Below are 18867 nucleotides of genomic sequence, written 5' to 3' on the forward strand. Positions count from 1 at the left end.
GCGTCTTCTTTTGCGTGATCCGCACCACTTTTTGGGTCACATCATGGAGCTACATTTGGATACTTGGTGTCAAGTTTTGATGGGAGGATTGCAGGAATTATCCTGCAGGGTTAGAGCACACAATAGGCTTAAGCAGGGTTTGCCTGTTGGCCCCCTCTTGTTATTTCTTTATATTTTTGATCTCCCAGGTGTTTTAAATTGACTGAGAGGGGATGCCCCTAGAATTGGCACAATGGCTATTGGTTCTTTATTAAAGTCTGATGCTGTGGCAATATTTGACGTAACACCTATTGCTCTGCAATGTCGCTTGGAGGCTCTGGCTAAATATGGTGGACCCCATTTCCTGAAATTTAACACTGCCAAAAAATCAAGGTTTTGATCTTTTGCAAGAAAGGGTTAAAATTAAAGAGGAATTTCCAATGCCTTTTGGGTAATGAAAAACTTGACAGTTTACTGGTATCTATACCTCAGAAGGGTCTTTTCCAAAAATGGGTGGGATGTAGAACATATAAAGCTCTGCGTAAGCAGGGACCTCTCTCAGGCCAGCGCATTGCATAGATTTGACAGAATCCATGGGAGTCGCCATTTTGGGCATGTTCTGTCAATATTTAGGGTTAAAATCCTCTCCCTTTGCCTATGCCGCTGAGGTGCTGGATATGAGTTATTGGCTTTCCTTTGAAAGGGATTAAGGTTGAATTTTTGGGACAAATTTGCAACTTTAATTCTCTGGCTGTTCCTCAAGTTATGAGCCTGAATTTTGGTTTAGTTTCCTCCTATAGCTCCTCCTTGCCAGCGGTATTGAGCTGGGGGCAACACACTCCTTAGAGGGGATGAAGGAACACTTAGGGCAGCCAAGAGAGCCGAGATTTTTTTTATGTTGAAAGAATGGTCAGCTTTTTTATGGTCTTTTGAGCAAGCAAATGAAGTGTTTGGACTTAGTTTGAATACCGACTCCTTTATGTCAAAGTTTGCTTTGAAGATGTGTATAAAGAGCTCTGTGTCCACCATTAGCTCGTCCAGAGATAGTGCCTTAAGTCAGTCCAAACTGCATAAAGAGGTGGATTGTGGGAGTACTTTGGGGAATAAACCGCAGCCCTATTTAATTTGGAATTTATCTCATGGGATCAGAAGGTTGATCCTCTTGTTGAGACTGCACCGGTTGCCCTTATGAGGAATTACTGGTACTTCGGACAAAATACGAAAAAGGATAGAATCTGTGAGTTGGGCACCAACATAGGCAAGATATCAACAATGTGTTGTTTGTCTGTCCAGTGCTGCACAATGCTAGACGTTATTTTTTAAGACCAATGTTCATTAAATTTAACATTCACTCTGCTTTGGGGGCCAATTTATATATTTTGTCCACCCCAAATGAAATGGTTTGCAATAGGATCTATCAATTTTTAATAAACCTTTTTGGATATTTATTAGGAAGTTTATGGTTACTTCTGTTCTGAAATATTTTTAAGTTTTAAACAGGCTTATATGTTCTCTAAAAGTTTCAGGACAGTCTTAATTCTCCTAGCACTTTGCATATTAGATTTTGCACTTTGCTCTTTATAAGATTGTTTTAATTTCTCTTTGTATTTTGCGCAGTACTTTTGGTAGCTGGTATTAAGCAGGCTGCACTTTACACAGGAAAGTTATTTATGTATTGCATAATGGAGGAAATGGATTGAGAATTCATAGTTTTTTAAAATTATGTTAGTATATATGATTAATATATTTTCTGCAGTTGTATAATTATGTGGCCCTCCGTTGGAGTTCCGTACCATAATAAAATGTACTTACTGGTATGACCAATATCTTTCCATTTACCTGCAGGGTAGTGTGCAGCTCACATTTCATGTTATAGTAAAGTGACATAAAATGTTTTTTTTTATTTCTGTAGGAGATTTTGGTGTTCTTTGAGACTAAGAAAAAGCATTGTTTAACAAGTTACTTACCTTTTGTAACGCTTTTTCTTGTAAAGATTATCTAGCAGCAGATTCCTCACCTTTGAATATTCCCCAAACTATCTTAGGTTGATCTGGAAAATCTTAAGCAGTGCCTTTGCACGGCGGTAGGTAGGCTTAGTAGGCTCTACATCGGAAGTGTTGTTGCGGTGCATCACATAAGTGCCAACCTGGCACGCTGAAATCCGTTTCTTTCATGACTACTTCTGTGCCAAAAATGAGGACAATGTAAAAAACAATGTTTGAACAGTGTGCTGTCTCTAGTGGGAACTTTTAGGTTAAGAGCCCAGTTCGCAGAACAGGGAGGATTGGTGAGGAATATGAGGTTTTATAGTCTCTACTAGAAAAATTGTTACCGAACATAAGTAACCTCTAAATGCAGAATCCTCACCTTGGAACAGATAGCAAGGCAATACCTCCCTGAAGGTAGGGCTGCGAACTGGCTTAAGCCAAAAAGTCTTGGAGGACAGAGAGGGTGGAATGGCCATCTCCACAGACCTGACTGTCCTAGCAAAAGTGCTTCGTGAACATGTGAAGTGACGACGACGTAGCAGTTTGGCAGATGTCCAGGACAGGTATCCTGCATGCTAAAGCAGTAGTAGTGGCCTTGTCGGAATGTACCCGCAAGGCCTCAGGAGGCTTCTTTTCAGTGAGTGCATAGCAGGTTTTAATAATGAGCAGAGTCCATCAAGAGGGGGTGTATTTCTGCACCGCCTTGCCTTTCTTTGCCCTGGCAAACCCAAAACAAAGCTGATCATCCACTCGGTGTTCTTTGGTGTGATTGATATAAAAAGAGAGGACTTTTTTGGGGATTAAACGGTGGAATCTCTCCTCCTACTTGGAAGAATGAGGTGGAGCAAATAAAGTGGGTAGCGTGATGTTCTGAACTATATAAAAAGAAGCATTTACCTCTTGAAGAAACAAGCCACGTGTCCGGTGAACCAGTTTGTCTGGGTGGATGCTGATATATGGAGGGTTGATGAACACAGCTTGAAGCTTGTTGACCCTCCTGGCCAAAGTAATGGCCATGAAAAAGACAGTTTTTAGAGACAACAACCACAAAGGGCAACTGTGCAAGGGCTGAAATGGGGCACACATCAACAATGTCAAGACTAGATAAGATCCTATTGTGGCATTACAAAGGGAGTGGGAGGAAACAAATGCTGTAAACCCCATTGAAACCTCGCAACAACCAGTTACTTGAGTAGAGAAAGTTGGTCCTGCTGCTGCAGGAAAGCCAATATAGACAACATATAACCTTTACCAATGCCCAGAGGAAGACCTTGCCAGGCTAACAAAAGAACAAACAATACTACATCTAACAAGGAAACAGAAAGGGGATCCACCTGACGTATGGAACACCAAGCCACAAATTTATGCCAATGGCAGGCATATAGTGTCTTGTTGGAGAGATGTCTGGCTGACAAGTTGACATCACAGACCTCAGTAGGGAGATCAAACACACTCAAATATTTCCACAGAATCTCCAGGCATGAAGGTGGAGAGAGGTGAGATTTGTGTGCAGGACCCTGCCCTGTTGCTGCAACAGAAGGTCCAACGTGAAAGGAAGCCTGATTGGAGGACTGATTCTCAGGCTCAGGAAATCAGAGTATACCATGCTGTCCGTGCCCAATTCAGACCCACAAGCATGAATTCAGCTCGGTCAGTCCTTATCTTCTTGAAGGCTCGGGGGCAGGAGTGGTATTGGCGGAAAGGCTGCAGGAGTACTCGAGGCGGAATGCGTCTCCAAGCGGGAGCAGCCTTGGAAACTCCAGCACCCAGAAGTGCTGGCATTGCCAAGTTCTCGGTGGTGGTGGACATATTAAGCCAAGATTCTCCTTATTCTTGGAAGAAGCCACCGGCCTCCTCCCGGCGTAACTACCATTTGTGATCCATAAGGCATCGATGACTGAGCTCAACGGGCCTGGCATTTAGAGATTCCGTCAGGTGCTGTACAACTAGGAAAATTACCTGATGCTCCAGCCAAGTCCAAAGGCGCAAAGCCTCCTGGCACAGGGTCCATGACCTTACTCTGCCCAGTTTGTTATAATACCACACGGCATTGGTGTTGACGCTGAACCCCTGCACCAGCCTTCCCTTGATGGACAGAAGGAAGGCTTTTAATGCCAAGCAGATGGTCTCAACTCCAGGTGATTGATGTGAAGATTACACTCCAACAGAGAACAGACTCCTCTGATCTCCACCTCTCGTAGATGGTCGCCCTAACCCAAGATTGATGCATCTGACACTATGGTAAGTTCAACAACATAAACAGTCATCTAATTGAACCAGTAAGAATTTTCTTGGTTTTGAGTCTAGCACAAGCCTAACCACTGATACGGCACTTTGCCTCACTTTTTCTATTTTGCAGCTAAACAGTCACGTTTGTCTCCCTCGAGTCACTTGGCGTATGTCCGTCATTTCATTTCATTTTCTCACCATTTCTTCAGTTTGGTCTGGGTGCACTAATATCACGATTTTCGCCTTATTCACGGTATCGCTCAAGTTTGAAATAGATCAGCTTTTTTCTGCTTTGGCTATAGACACGCTGCATCTTGTACTTTAATTTCTCATTCATTTTTTGTACATTATAAGCTTCCTTGAGATATAGGCTTGAATGTTATTCGTTTTTTCAACAGTTCGCCCCTGAAGAAGGGATGAAATACATCCCGAAATGCATTGGGCCACCTTACAAGAACTGATGACCAAGTTCACTGCCTGAGCGCAGTTGTTTGATTTTATCAAAGTGTTTCTTTTCAAGTCATTTTTCAATTGATGTCTTGTACAAACTTTATTGTCTTCGTGAGATTGACTTACAAATATAGTTTTGTCATGATATGCTTCTATGATTTAATGGATTACCAGATTATTGGTGCAACGAAGTTCATTATTGCTCCGTTTAGTTTGTGAAGTCACAATAGTTAATATGTTGTAATTGTGTCCCACACACACCCAGCAGTGCACTCAGTATACTGGTGTTTGTACACCAGCAGTCTTGCGTTTAGTTACGAGGTGGGCTACCTCGCATCTGAGTTGCACGCTTCAATAGTTTATTTGCAAGTAAACACAATAACCAATTTTTAAGCTTTGGTGTGCGCTATCTTACACTGAATTTGTTAAGCTCAACAACTTGTCATGCTTCCTCAACTTACAAAAGGACATCTTTGATCGTAATGAAGAGTGTCTGCAGTAATGGCTCCGGGAACAGCCCAGAGATCTCCCTTTGGAAAGGTAATCGCGCCGCCAGGAGCTTCATCAACCGCCCGCTTATTGCCTTGGGGGGAAGGACTTGCACTCGGCGCAGGCCTAGGGTTTGTGGTCCGATCTCAGGCACCGGAGGCAGACCAAGTGAGGATTTGACACCAACATTTGTCTCTGGCAGTCCCCAAAAGGTTTAAAAACCCATAGGTTTATAAAGGGACAGCACCCTGAGAGCACATGCTCAAAAAAGGGTCGACAAAACATCAAAAAACTGGTCAAAAATTACAGAGGTAGATCTCCAGATCTGCGCTGCATAAAAAAGTCAGTGTGGTGGGGTGGTGCTTTTGTGGCATTGCGACATCACTTCTGATAGACTACATCAAGCCAACCAATGCCACGAACCAGCAAGCAGAGGTACTGCTCAAGATTTTCCAGATCCATTCTGATGCCTGGGGAGTATCAGAAGGTGAGGAATCTGTGGTTAAAAGGTAGCAGAAAAATTTGTCTAGGAAATTATATCCTTAGTTTAAAAAAAGGTCTGCTTTAACAGCGTTCAGTCTAAAACTATGGGATTTGTCACGGATTAAATGCTCCTGGTTGCCCATCAGAAACCCGGGTTAGTGGTATTTGAAAGCAGCTTTGGGTGGGGGGAAATAAGACTCGTATGAGCTGATATAAAGCTTTCCATTTTCTTTTTGGTGTCCTTCATAAGACCATTCGGAAAAACATATAGGTAATTCATTTTGACAAGCTGATTCAGTATGGAACACTCATAATGTGCAAAAGTGCAATATCACTCAGTAGAGGGGAAATACCACAGTAAAAGGTCACAAAAAGTGCAAAAGGTGTGACCTTGATTATCTTTGACAGAACCCGGAGTTACAAAATCACCCTGGATGGATCTTTAGGAGCACAATGCGCATTAACATGCAGTAGAACAAGTGGGTGAAAACATCACACTTCGGTACAAAATCACATTTAGCAGGAGAGCGGAAACACTTTCAAGGGCGAAATCTCTCAATACAGAAAGATGAGGTAGTAAGAGGTCATATTTGGTGTAAATGGTGAGCATAAGCAAGACATCACAGTTGGCTGACAAACTATTTGAGGAAAACTCTTGGTGCATTATCAGCATGAGTGTGCATAAATGATTGGGACTACAAATCACATTTAGATGCCAAATCACATTTAGGTGTTAAGTAGGTAGCATTGAAGTATCACATTAAGAAGCATAATTCGCATGAAGACACAACATCACATTAAGCTGTGAAATAACAAATGGTGCAGCAGCAACAGAACTGTGGACAAACATCTAGAAACACAAATGTATATCCACTGCAGCGCATGGATGCTTTGCTTCATGCCCATGCGTCCCAGTAGGGAGACTAACACACGTAATAGTAATTTACTGTAGGTCTATGGTGTTGATAACATGAGGTCAGGCAAATATCTAAAGCTATCTTATAACAAAACCCAAAAAGCAAGTGTCATTCCTTACCCTGTTATCTTTTCTACTTACCTGATGAAAGTGGTTGTCTTCGCTGTTCTCCAGGTACAGGGCCCTAATATGGTTTTGGACATCAGAGTAGAACATGGATTCCCAGAACTGCATGTTTGTCCAAACTAAGTGCTCCTGAACACAGCTGTAAGCAAACTGGGTGATTCCGGAAGTCAGCTTCTGCAAATTGGATGGACAAGTAAAAAATGAGCAAAATACATCTGACTTCAGAAGGAAAATTTGACCTACAGGTTTAAATGCCCAACCTTGGCATGCAAAACCAGTATTATCTAGAAATGCAGCACTAAGAATGCCTCAAGTTCGGGAAACGTCACCAAAGCATGAAAAGGTACAAAGCACAATGCGAACATGATAAGAAATTAAGGATGGGGGAAAACTCTTGCAACTGCAGCATCTGTAACCCATTTAATTCAAGCAAGACTCTTCTTAATTTAGAGAATGTAAGACACACATTGTCAGTTGGATGTTACACAATTCCCTCAAACTCAATATAGACAAAAGAGAGCCAATGGTCATCCATCGTATAGCTCTCCTGATCTTCATGCAGTACTCATTTCAACCCCACTCTGATTCCAGCCCCTTCTGCCCGCAACTTTATTTTTTGTCAATCAAGACCTCTCTATCCAAGCATGTCAATAGACTGGACTGTTCCTGCTTCATGTTAATGTAAAATCTTCACCTATCTTCTGCTCTCTTCTTGCCCATAGCTGTACATTCCACCAATCTCAGCAGATTGGAATGCAGCAACTCTGTATTTCTGGGTGCATGAACTACATTTTTTGGCACTTGCAGTGGCTACAGAACACTGCTCCATAACTTTCCTTAGCTCTTCCCACTTGCTCTTGAGCCGCTAAGGCCTTGGACACCCTCAACTGACTCGCTATAGCCAAAAGAACTGCGTTCAAACACCTTAGCATGAAGCTCAAAGCAATCCATGTTTGAGGGTCTGGATACCTTTATAAGAGGTTCCAACATTACATTCCACCTCGGACATTGAGATTTTCTTTAGCCAGACTCTAGGCCATACCCAAATTCTGTTGCTCTAGATTGCAAGGTTGGGCATTTTCAGTTTCTGTAGCTAAACTTTGAAGCTCTCTTTCTTATTTGAGAACACAGACACAACTATTTCTCAGTTTTTCTCTTACTCGCTCTCTGCACCAGGCCAGACCTTTTAAAACCTCCAACAGACAAACTTCTCCAACAGCTGAACACATCTTCCTTATCAAAGGCATTTCTTTGAACTGACAATGGAAGACACCAGACTTTCTAGCCTTCTGTTTCTCCCAGTCATGAATAGGGTTTCTTTTTTAGCGTAAAAAATTGTTAAGACCAGTGTTAGATTGATTACTTTGTGTAGTTTATTCATTGTTTTATTCAACCAGCATGCCTTGGAAAACAAGTACTAGTCTTTATTGCATTTCTTTATGTAACACTTAGTAGCAAAGGACCATCATTTGTTTGCCCTTTGTAAGTCTTGCCTCTCTTTCTATTCACCTTAATTCCCCCCTTTCCTCTTATTATTTGTTTTCAATTAACTATATAAAAACAGATGCTTTGCGTCAGAGGTGGGCAAAAGTAAACCTGCCTGCGGCGGGATATGCGGTCCTTTTTAATCCAATACTGTCTTTACATGAATGTTAAAGTATGGTTCCTCTAATTGTACCGCCATCCGCATTATAACTAGTCAAGGGTTGATTACAGAGAATGGGACATTTTTCAGTGCTGACAATTCTCCATACCTAACATTCACTCTCAGCCTAATCTGTTACCAAATTCTCTCAGCAGCTCTCATTAATATTTTTTCTATGGACAAACACAAATGGGAAATGTTTTCTCTTATCTGGTATAAGGACCTTGATCTGTTCTTTATTATGGAAACCTGGCCCCATGAGATGTCAGGTCCTCATAATGACACAGCCATTCCATGCATATCATCTAGCACTGCAATAGAAAGGACTGAAAACAGGGTGATGTTGCCTTCGTTTTCAACTCACATTTCAAAACCGCAAGTGGAGGACCTTGAAATCTATAATGAAGAAAAACTACTCAGAGCTTGATGTGCTGCCTTGGAAAATTCTACCATCTATGGCGTGCTTATTTAATGTGCTTCTTTGGCCCCAAAGTATTGTCTTAAAAGTTGATCAAAAACATTGATCTTGGGATTTTATCATCTAGGTGGACAGCCCCCTTTAAGGATTTAATTACTTGTGGAAGCCATGTCTGGTTTGGGCAGTCTCAACAAGCATCTGAATCCACCCACATGGCAGGTATACATCTGATCTTTTCTCTATCTGGGCTGCTTATTTTTGTCAATAGCTTTTCTTTGACCTGTCAAGATCATTGCTTGATATCTTTTTCAATTAAAATCAATATGAAGCCTTGTAATGCTGTTTCAATAGCAGGAGTAGTTCCTGTTCATGTGTGCAATAAACTACAGTCAGCTCTGCTTTGCGTGCTGTTTAGTTAAGAGCTGGCTGCTAGCACTCCTCCTCTGCATCCCCCTATATGAGACTTTTTGCTCTTTCCGATACCATCATAGTTCTTCCACTTTCTAAGAACATAATTCTTGCTGTGACACCACTAACACTTGGTTTTTCAGGCAGCTAAGAGAAGATAGGCTGAAATGTCAGCAGGCAGAAAGTGTACGTTTTCCCTCACATTCTGATAAAAAAGTACCCGTTTCAACATCCAATTAAATATTTATAAGGGCTGTGTTTTTAATGCCAAAACTGATTTTTTTAAACAACTTTATTACTCATGCAGCCATTATTGCAAGTTGCAAGTTTTCCAGCAATTTTCACATATGGAAGTCTTTTATTTACTGTCCGTATTGAAGTCTGGCTCCCACACAGATGTCTGTCTTATTCAGATTTTAAAATCAATTTTACCTGTCTGCTGGTACCCCTATTAGTGCCACCATTCTCATCTCCTCCTGTTCTTGCAGTATTGTGTCGAAAGGATTTAAAGAGCAGGTGGTCAAACCACTGCTGAAAATAATCAATACTAGATTCCTTGATGGAAAGCAAGTATAGATCTATTTCTTTACTCTCTACGGTTACCAAGATAGGTGAAAGATTTGTAACATAGTAACTCTCTAGTCATCTTGAAGGCAATTATCTGCAGGATGTCTCACAAATGGCCTTTAGACACGGGCTCAGAACAGAAACTGCTTGGACCTCTGTTCTAAAAATCTTAGACTAGATATTCATACAGTTCTATTTGACCTATCAGCTGCATTTAATACATCAAGCAGATTGAAGAAGTGAGGTAAGTATGAAAAGGAAGAGCCTAGTACTTATTTCTTTCCGACAGAAAACTAATTCTTTTCCTACCACCCTTCCATTCTAAAGCAATTCCAGTTCTCTGGAGTTGGCATGGTATGCTCAAATGTGGGTCCCTTGCTCACATTGCCACTGGATTCAAGTTAGCCTGGTTGATGAGGGGTGTTGACCCGAAACAGGTCCCAGGATGCTTGTTTCTGGTCCAGTGAAGACCTGGCTTCGAGGTTCGGGTTTGACTGTTCCCATGCCGCACAGGGTCAAGACTGATTTGCATACAGCTGGGTCTGAACCGGGGTGGCGAATTGAGCTAAAGAGCGATGATGAATTCAACCCAGATCTGTGACTGGGTGTGAGTGTCTGAAAAATTGCAGTGCCCCGTTCATCACTTCCTTGTGTTTGCTTTGTTTGCCCAGAGTTGGCAGGGATACCCAGACATGGGTCACTTGCTCACTTTGCCACTGGATTCCAGCTAGCCTGGGTGATAAGGGGTGTTACCCCGAAACCGGTCCCAGGATGCATGTTTCCGGTCCAGTGAAGACGTGGCTCGGCAACTTGGGCTGGAAAGTTCCTATGAGGCACAGGTTCAAGACTGATTTGCATATAGCTGGGTCTGAAATGGGGTGGCAAAGTGAGCTACAGAACAATGATGGATTCAACCCAGATCTGTGACTGGGGGCGAGTGTCTGAAAAGTGTCAATGCTCTGTCCATAATCTCTTTGTGTTTGCTTAGATCAGAGTTATGTCAGAGGCCTGTTGCTGCATATTTATGTGCACCCAAAGTCTTTGATTTCTGTACTATAGGTTCTTTTTACAATGCAGAATTTAAAAGAGGACTTCTTGTGATCAAGCGAAACTGGGGTAATCAGCCCAAGGATAAGTGGTGTTGCACTGTGGGGAAATAACAGAAGGGTGTTCCTTCCATCACATTCTGCTTACCCATATTATCCAAACTATTTTCACAGGTATTACAATCAAATGAGTTTTAGGCATTGCGCGATCAACTATTGCTTAAATTCGGTTGGTCAGGGTCAGTCGAAAAATAAGCAAACCACACGCAAATATTGTTCTCCAATCCTTGGTGTAGAGATTAATGACCAGCCAGGCCAGAGAAAGCCATGAAGAACATGTTGATCTTGCAGCCGTTATGGAACACGTCTGAACCCAATGGAAAAGGAAACAATATAAAGGTGAAGTTGGTACTCATGTGTATTTTGGACTACAGGAGTCACACAGTACCCTGTGACTTGAAGCTTTTTCAAAGAAAAACAGCTAGCAGAGCATGCAAAGCATGTGCATCTACAGCTCAAATTGCTACAAACTTATTTAACAAAGGTACTTCGACAATGACTAATGCTCAGACAAATAATTTCATCAAATAAAAGGATTACTCGTTACAAACTATACAAGCCAATCAATTTTTCCTCAAATTCTATATATTAAAACAAATCTTCATTGTGGTGGGTCAGCCGAAAATAAGCACTTTGTAAAGGAGTATCTAACAAGCAGACCGATCCATGAACTAAAGAAAAGCAGGCATTCATTCTTACAAGGGTTGTTATTCAACAGGGACCTTACACTGTCTGCCAAACATAAAAAAACATATATAAGAAACACAAAATAATTACAATTGAGAATATGCTCTTCTACAACGCACGTCTCAGACACTGTCTTAAAAGGTTAATTAAGGAATACAGACATGAAAGTAACCTTCCAAATTATCTATAAAAAATTGGTCACTAGAAAATTGTTACAAGCGAAAACAGATGTCCCATTTCAGGACATCAAAGTGAAGAGCAACTTAAAATTCTGTGTCATATGCTGATCTCAAAAAGGAGCATGAAGGCACTATGCTGAGCGCCTCAGCTTTCACTTTTATGACCCCCAAATAACAAGGACTACGGAGCCCAGGCAACAGAGATAAATAGAACAGCAGCAGTCGGTTATGTTTCAATAAAACATAGAAGTAGTTTTCTCCTTTTGAATCTGGAGAACAAATGAAATTGCCTTGATCTACATGATGTTGATGTGAAGTGAAGTGTCCTCTGGTCCTTAATGAGGACATTCTGGTGATGACTTAGACCTGTGGTTCTAATAACTTCAAGGTAACCCTGTGAGCCATTTTGATGCCTTAGTTCAATAGACAAAACTTTGGATTGTGGACTCAGTAACTTCAATCTGATTATGGCACCTGATCATACAGGAATCACCAAGAAGGAATACAGTGGAAATTAACTATCTTACCTTGCATGTTCCTAAATGACAGTGTAAGATGGAATTAACTTGTGTCGAGGACACCTGTGATTGAACTGCAGCGTTTCGAACTGCTGGAAGACTTTTTAAGAGGTTCCCTAAGAAAAATCATGCTGGGTCTGTGGTACAAGTGTAAAGCAAAGAAGTGGAATAAGTATTGACCAGGAGTCTATTAGGATGCCAGTGACCTTGCAAGGCTTAATATAGCAAATAGGCGTCTTAAAACTAAACATGCATAGCCAGACTTCCTCGATGTGGATGTTGGTTCTGAGCTAGATTAATCACAATAAACTTTAAAAAGAATGCCTTTGGTAAACCTTCATGAATTTAAAATGTAAAAATCACCTTAATTCATTTCATCATTTGATGGAAGAATTCTAGACCTCCATGTTCCAGCAAGACAGCTCAATGACCGAGGGCATCTAAATTTATGCAGGCAGTTCTTCTGTTTGAACTTGTTTGACTTTGAGTTGGCTAATTTCAATTATAAGAGGCTACTAAACAGCTCTATCTATTATGGGCATCTGGTGTTCACTAGTAATTGCAAAGAACATATTCAGCAAATTAGAATACTGGATTCCAAGTTGTTCACTTGAATATGGTCTGCAGAACAACATGAGGTTCCTTAAAGGCCTGGAGTTGCAATACTCTGCAGGCATTATGCTAATCACTTTTACTTTATTTTCTTTATTCAAGATTACACCCCCTCAGAGGATATCAATAGTTTTAATTTAGAGTTGAAGTAAATGATAAAATACACTATTAACATTCATAAGACAGAAGAGCATAGTCTTGCACAACTGGTAAAAAAAAATGTTCAAATTGCTCACCTTGGTGACTACTGTCCTCAAGCCCTCCCATCCCTGAGAGTTGTCTAGAAGAGCCAGCAACGGAACAGCGATAGTCTTTGGCAAAACAACGTATGTTAAAAAATAAGTCCAGGCACAGCCTAGGCTTTCCTAGTCAAGGCCCCACAATTCACCCACTAGATATGGCCAATCATTGCCAACAGGATTGTAAGGGGTAACACAGAGCAGTAAAGAGGAGTGAAAGCAAAGGAGAAGGGGGGTTGTTTTACAAGTACAATAGTCACCACAGTGAGTAACTTTTACTTACTAGTCTACTAAAGCTCACTCCCTTTCGGATATTGATGTCACATCTCACAAGAAGAGACCCTTCTTCCCTCTTTGCACTCTCCCTAAGGAATATCAAGTGGTGTAACTCCAGTGAAAAAGCCATTACTTTTTTTTAGAAACTACTTAAAAGTTAAGAACCCAATAAGCTGCTTCCGAACATCATATAAAAGAAAATAAGGTGGGTCCAAAGGACCCAAAAGGAGAGGAAGCCTTAACCTCCTAACCCACATAAACTGGGCCAGGGCCCCCACCCCAAAAATAGCCGACTAACAGCAGTCGCTTGTGTAGCTTGGAGGCAGAGAGAAGCACATTTTCCCCAAACAAAATGCTTTTAGGAAGACAATGACATTGAACAACCAGTGAAACCAGTCCAGCCTGGACGACATACAGCAGGGCTAGTTTCAAGGAGGCCTTATGGGAGTGGAAACAAAAGATCAACCGGTAAAAACCCTCACAAGAGGGAGTCAAGGTGCAGTCCCTAAGTTCATAACTTGATAGTGGGAAAGAAGGTAACCAAAATATTACAAAAGCCCCAACAGTAGCAAAAACTATAAACATGTTATTTGTATGTAAAGGCAACAAAAGAGGGCAGCAACAAACCAATACTTTCTAGACAAGGACAAACTGCAGCATTTGCCTCTAATTCAGGGGTCTCCAACCTTTCCTGTAATAAGACCTACTTGTTTTCAATGAAATTTCTCTCTAGGTGCTAGTATTATTAGAGATCTAGTGGTAACCAGATAAGATTATGTTAGTGGCCACCATATGCAAAATTACCAGCAGTGATTGCCTCTGTGCTTCAGGCACTGTTGCCATCAGTAATGTAAAAATGCTTTGTCAATGTGAAATGCCTCTGCATGGGTAATACATTAACAGACATAGCTGCACTGCCTCTACCACCAAGTTAACAATATTAGTAATAGTCTCCCCAACATGGTTTGATTTTCATCACTCAAATATCAGCTTTAAATAAATTTTGGAAATTGGAGGGCCCGAGACCAGGCAAGCAAAATGGCCGGACTACAGGCGCTCTAGGCATGCTCCAGCGGCCAAAGCTAACAATCTCAAAACATTCACCATATATGGCACACACCTTCTATAACCCAGGACGACCTGGAAATACAAGTGATCTGCGCTGCAATAGCCAAAAAACAGAATGCAGGAGCGGTGCATAGCGCTTTAAGCCTATAGTAAATGCACGTCAATGGGCTGGTCACAGGAAAACCTGCGGCACTGGGAGGCTGCGTTGGCCCGAGATCACTGTGCCACAATTGCAGGACTGGAGCATGCGCTGCAGAGAGAAGTGGAGGCCAGCAGCAAGGGTGAGAGAACCCGGGAGAGGAGCGATCGCTGGTAGTACTGTCTGGCTGATCGGCTTCCCTGGTGGCGGAACTGGTCCGCTTGGATGTATGATGTGCGTGGGGCTGAATGCTGGCAGGTGCCTACTAACCTGACTGCATAAGACCTGCTCGTGCCTCCCTCATGACAGAGGTTTACATGGGGTCGCAACAAATCCACATCACTTGGCCAAGGGGACTGGCAGTCATGCAGGACAACAATAACTCACTACAAGGAACCTGTTATGGGTGAGGCTGGTGTGGATGAAGGCTAAGAAGAAGGCATGCAGGTATACTAACACCCTGGCTCCCTAAATACAGTGACAGTGCCTCTACAGCTGCTGACGACTCTGGACCTCCTTCAGCATTAGAGTCCATCCCCCAAGCAAGCACAGAATCCATCAGCGAATAGCGCTTTGAACTTAGAAGCGGTGGCAAAGACTGACGCAAGGCATTCCAAGCTGACACAGACCTAGGAGCCAGAGTGTTGGCGATTAAACTCTGGACCACCCTACTACTCGCCAACAAAGCAAGGAAGATGTGAGAATCCTACTCCAGACGATACAAGACAGTCTGAGATCCATAGACCAAAAAATGGACACTCAATTTCTACATGGACAAGATCACACATTAGCTCGAGAACCATGAAGATCACCTGAAAGAAGCAGAGGAACGTACTGTAGGCTCCAAAAACAACACAAACATAACTATAAGACTCACACAATGGAAAAGGTGCTTCAGGTGATTGCTTCCAAAAATGAGGTTCTAGTGTTGCACTCATGCCAAAATAATCTTTGTAGAGTTGGCCTATACAGGGAAGCTAAACTCTGCGCCGAGTACACGCTGGCCTCCCGGTTTGGTACCAAAGGCATTCTCCACGCTATTAATGGTGGAGCATGCACATAGATACCTTACAGCAAGACTTCCACCTGAGGCGCATTCCAGACCCCTTATTGAACTACTATTATACTACCAGGACAAGGATATTGCACTTAAGATAGCAAGGAGAACCTGGAGCTGTTCTCTGATAGGAACTGTGTATCCCTATTCCCAGATTTCAGCAAAAGCGTATTGAAAATATACACTGATTACACATCAATTGATCAGGGACAAGATCACCTACACCATGCTCTACCCAGTGTAGACATATGGTCATGCTGCATGGGAAGCATCATGTGTTCCAAAACCTGCAACAGGCAGGGGAATTCCTCAAGGCTCACACTGGAAAAAGATCAGAGAAATCACACAATAGCAGCCAATCATCACACCGGTCCGCCGGGAGTGACACAGTCTGACCAGATGATTGCACAAGGGTACCTGTTGGAAAGTGCCCCTTTTTGTAATGGCCCCCCACACACAACACTTTTTGCCACTTATACTGATGTTTTTCTACTGATGTGCCTAGGGTCCCTGCTAAATAGGCCCCAGTGTCAGTGCTCTTTCCCTAAAAACAAGGTAAAATGGTCTAATTGTAACACAATCGGCACACACTTTAGCACCCCTTGTACCTATGGGTACCACTTTAGAGGTGCCCCCTAAAAAACCTACCAGTATCTAGTGTGCTAGCTGACCACAGCTTAGTTTCTGATCCCCAGCAGGTGAGAGCCCATGGTTTCTGAGGCCAGAAACAATGCCTGCTCCGGAGGAAGGTGTTCACACTTCTTCCAGCAGGCTGGCTAGTGACTTAGCATATCAAGGCCAGGCAGTTCAAAGCCCTTGCTGCCTTTGATATGCGACTCCGGCTTCCCCAAGACATGAAAAATGCCACCCTCCAAGTTGGCGTGTTGCACCTCCAGGCTAGTAACACCCCTAGGATGGGCTACCTGATGTGCTCCATGAAGGAAGGGTTCCACCATCTTGTTTCTGGTGGAATGAGGAGCTTTGGGACAGGGTTATGCCCACTCCCCAAAGGAAGTGGTCATAAAGGGGGTGTAGTGGTTATTGGCATTGCCTGCTACCCTTCACTCCCCTTAACATCCCTCAAGTTAGCATTTAGGTGGCTCCCTGAGACCAGGAAACTCAGATTCATCTGCCTGAAGGAGGTCAAAGAAGATCTGAAGACGTGAGAATTGTGGACCAGCATCAACTTTGGTGCAAAACTCTGCCTGATTGCTGCTCTCCAGACAATCACTGACTCGTCCAGAAGGGGCACAGTCTTCCCAAACCCTTGGAGGCCTGCCCAGCACTTCCGCGATTCAGCAACATCTTCCTTGGAGTAGAGAAGCTACTCCCCTACACCAGCAAGCACTGACTGCAGCTGCCTGGTACACCGTTCTGACGACCTCCGGGACCACCAAGGAAGCAGCACCCAGCAAGAAATGTTTGTGCTCCAGGAGAACAGATCCATCCCATTACCAAGTTTGGAGATGCCAGAACCCCCAGGAGCTGCCCTGCACCAATACCGAGGTACCGGAGCCAGTTGCAAGCACCAAGGCTTGTTTGTGATCAGTTGGAAAACCAAACGCCGCCAAAACTTACCTGCATATCGAGGCACTCCAAGAGAGGCCAGCCCCACACCGAGGGTGGCCTTGCTGTGTTTATTTTTCCTCTTCTGCAGGAACACCGAGAACCGAGAGAGCCGCTAACTCACCTGCAGAACAAAAACATCTGCACCAAAGCTCCCCAGCCCGGGCTCATGTAGACCGATGGTGTGTCTGTGGTCTTGAGACCCTCAACAGTAGAGGCCCCCCTTGAGTTCTGGCAGACTGGTTCCCCAGTCCCCCTTTGCAGCCTTTTCTTACAGGTACTTTTCTCCACGGACTTTAGCGTGTAGCGTACAAGGCTAACACTGCTGAAAGCACCTCTGCACCCAGGCAACCCGGGGCAGGTAAACTTGAACTCTTAGTGCTTTCTTGGACCATGGCATCTACTTAAGTCCATAAGAGCAGTCCTGTAAGTTGTCTATAAGTGGGTCAATGCAGTGAATGTTTCTCCCATAGGATAGCATTACCAAGTTCGAGGCTCATGCCTCAAATCTGACAGCTGTAATTCTTGACTGTTTTTATTGTATAATTTGGTAACATCTAAAATACTTACCTAATTCCGATAATCTTGGTGTGAAGTTTATATAAAGACATATATTATTTTTTCTAAATTGGTCTAAGCCCTGTAATCCAATAAGGGTCGCCTGGACTTTCGACATAGTATACCTCATCACTCCCTGCAACAGAGGACGTACTCTCACTGTTAAGACCAGTGGCCAGGGCAAGCTATATGGTCTTACATGGATTCTGCAAAGTCTCAATTACTACAGGAAAGCTCTTCAAGTCCTCACTTTGCTAGACAGAAACAAAGGCCAAGTACAACTATTGCAGGAGACACACCTGAATCTGACCGTACCATCCCAATTTGCCAACTGCTGGGCTGAGCAGTGTGTAGTTTGCTCCTATTCCACATATGCAGGATGTGTCATCATTTTGGTTAAAAAAAGGAGCAGGAATCTACTTGCATGGCTCCAAAACTGACAAACAGCCATGCTATGAAGCCATATTTAATTGCCCGCCTCACTTTAGTAAACTGCTATGGTCCAAACAGACACTCCCAGCTTTTATTCTACCCTCTGGGACATGATCTCTGAGACATAGCAGTTCTCAATATTGTTGGTTGAGGACTTTAACTGCACACTTAACGAGATATTGGGCAGAAACCTGACCGTACCTGGGCCGTGCTCGACCCTGGCACAATGACTACAAACTATATTAATACATGACAACAGTGAATGCCTGGCGAAATTGGCACCCCCTAGAGCAGGGGTCTCCAATCTTTTCTGTAATGAGAGATACTTCTAATCCGTGGAAATTGCTGTGAGCTACTGAAGGCCATTTAACTAGTGCATTGTTGCCAGACCCCCCACCTCGCCCACCTTCGTTGACTTTAAACCTTATGTCCATGGAGCCTGATACTATGGTTTGAACAAAATACTCGGACTAGGGCTACTATGATAGAGCTGCCATGCGAGTCAGTGAGTGCATGGTCTATGGGGATGTATGAACATATGTTTGAATAAATTAATGGCGTAACAAAACCTCTGGGGCCCGCAGGTAAGGTGAGGGGCCCCCCATTACCCACTCCTTAACTGCTTTGCTGCTTCTGAGTGTTTTATTTGTTTGCAGGCCCCCTTTGAGGTGAAAGGTGTGCCCCCCCCCCCCCGCACCGCTGGGACTGCAGGGGCCTAAGTTACGCCTCAGG

General features: G+C 43.1%; 1 protein-coding gene across 8 annotated transcripts in view; it reads right to left on the reverse strand.

The window, feature by feature from the left end:
- Positions 1-18867, reverse strand: part of SBF1 (SET binding factor 1) — a 1208265-nt gene that overhangs the window by 582234 nt on the left and 607164 nt on the right. For all 8 annotated transcript variants that reach the window (XM_085653743.1, XM_085653740.1, XM_085653741.1 and 5 more), the window contains exon 18: positions 6676-6834. In XM_085653743.1, the coding sequence (XP_085509869.1) occupies positions 6676-6834 (159 nt within the window). The remainder of the gene's footprint in view (positions 1-6675; positions 6835-18867) is intronic.

Source organism: Triturus cristatus, chromosome 4_1, assembly GCF_964204655.1.
Source record: "Triturus cristatus chromosome 4_1, aTriCri1.1, whole genome shotgun sequence".
Classification (NCBI taxonomy): Eukaryota; Metazoa; Chordata; class Amphibia; order Caudata; family Salamandridae; genus Triturus; species Triturus cristatus.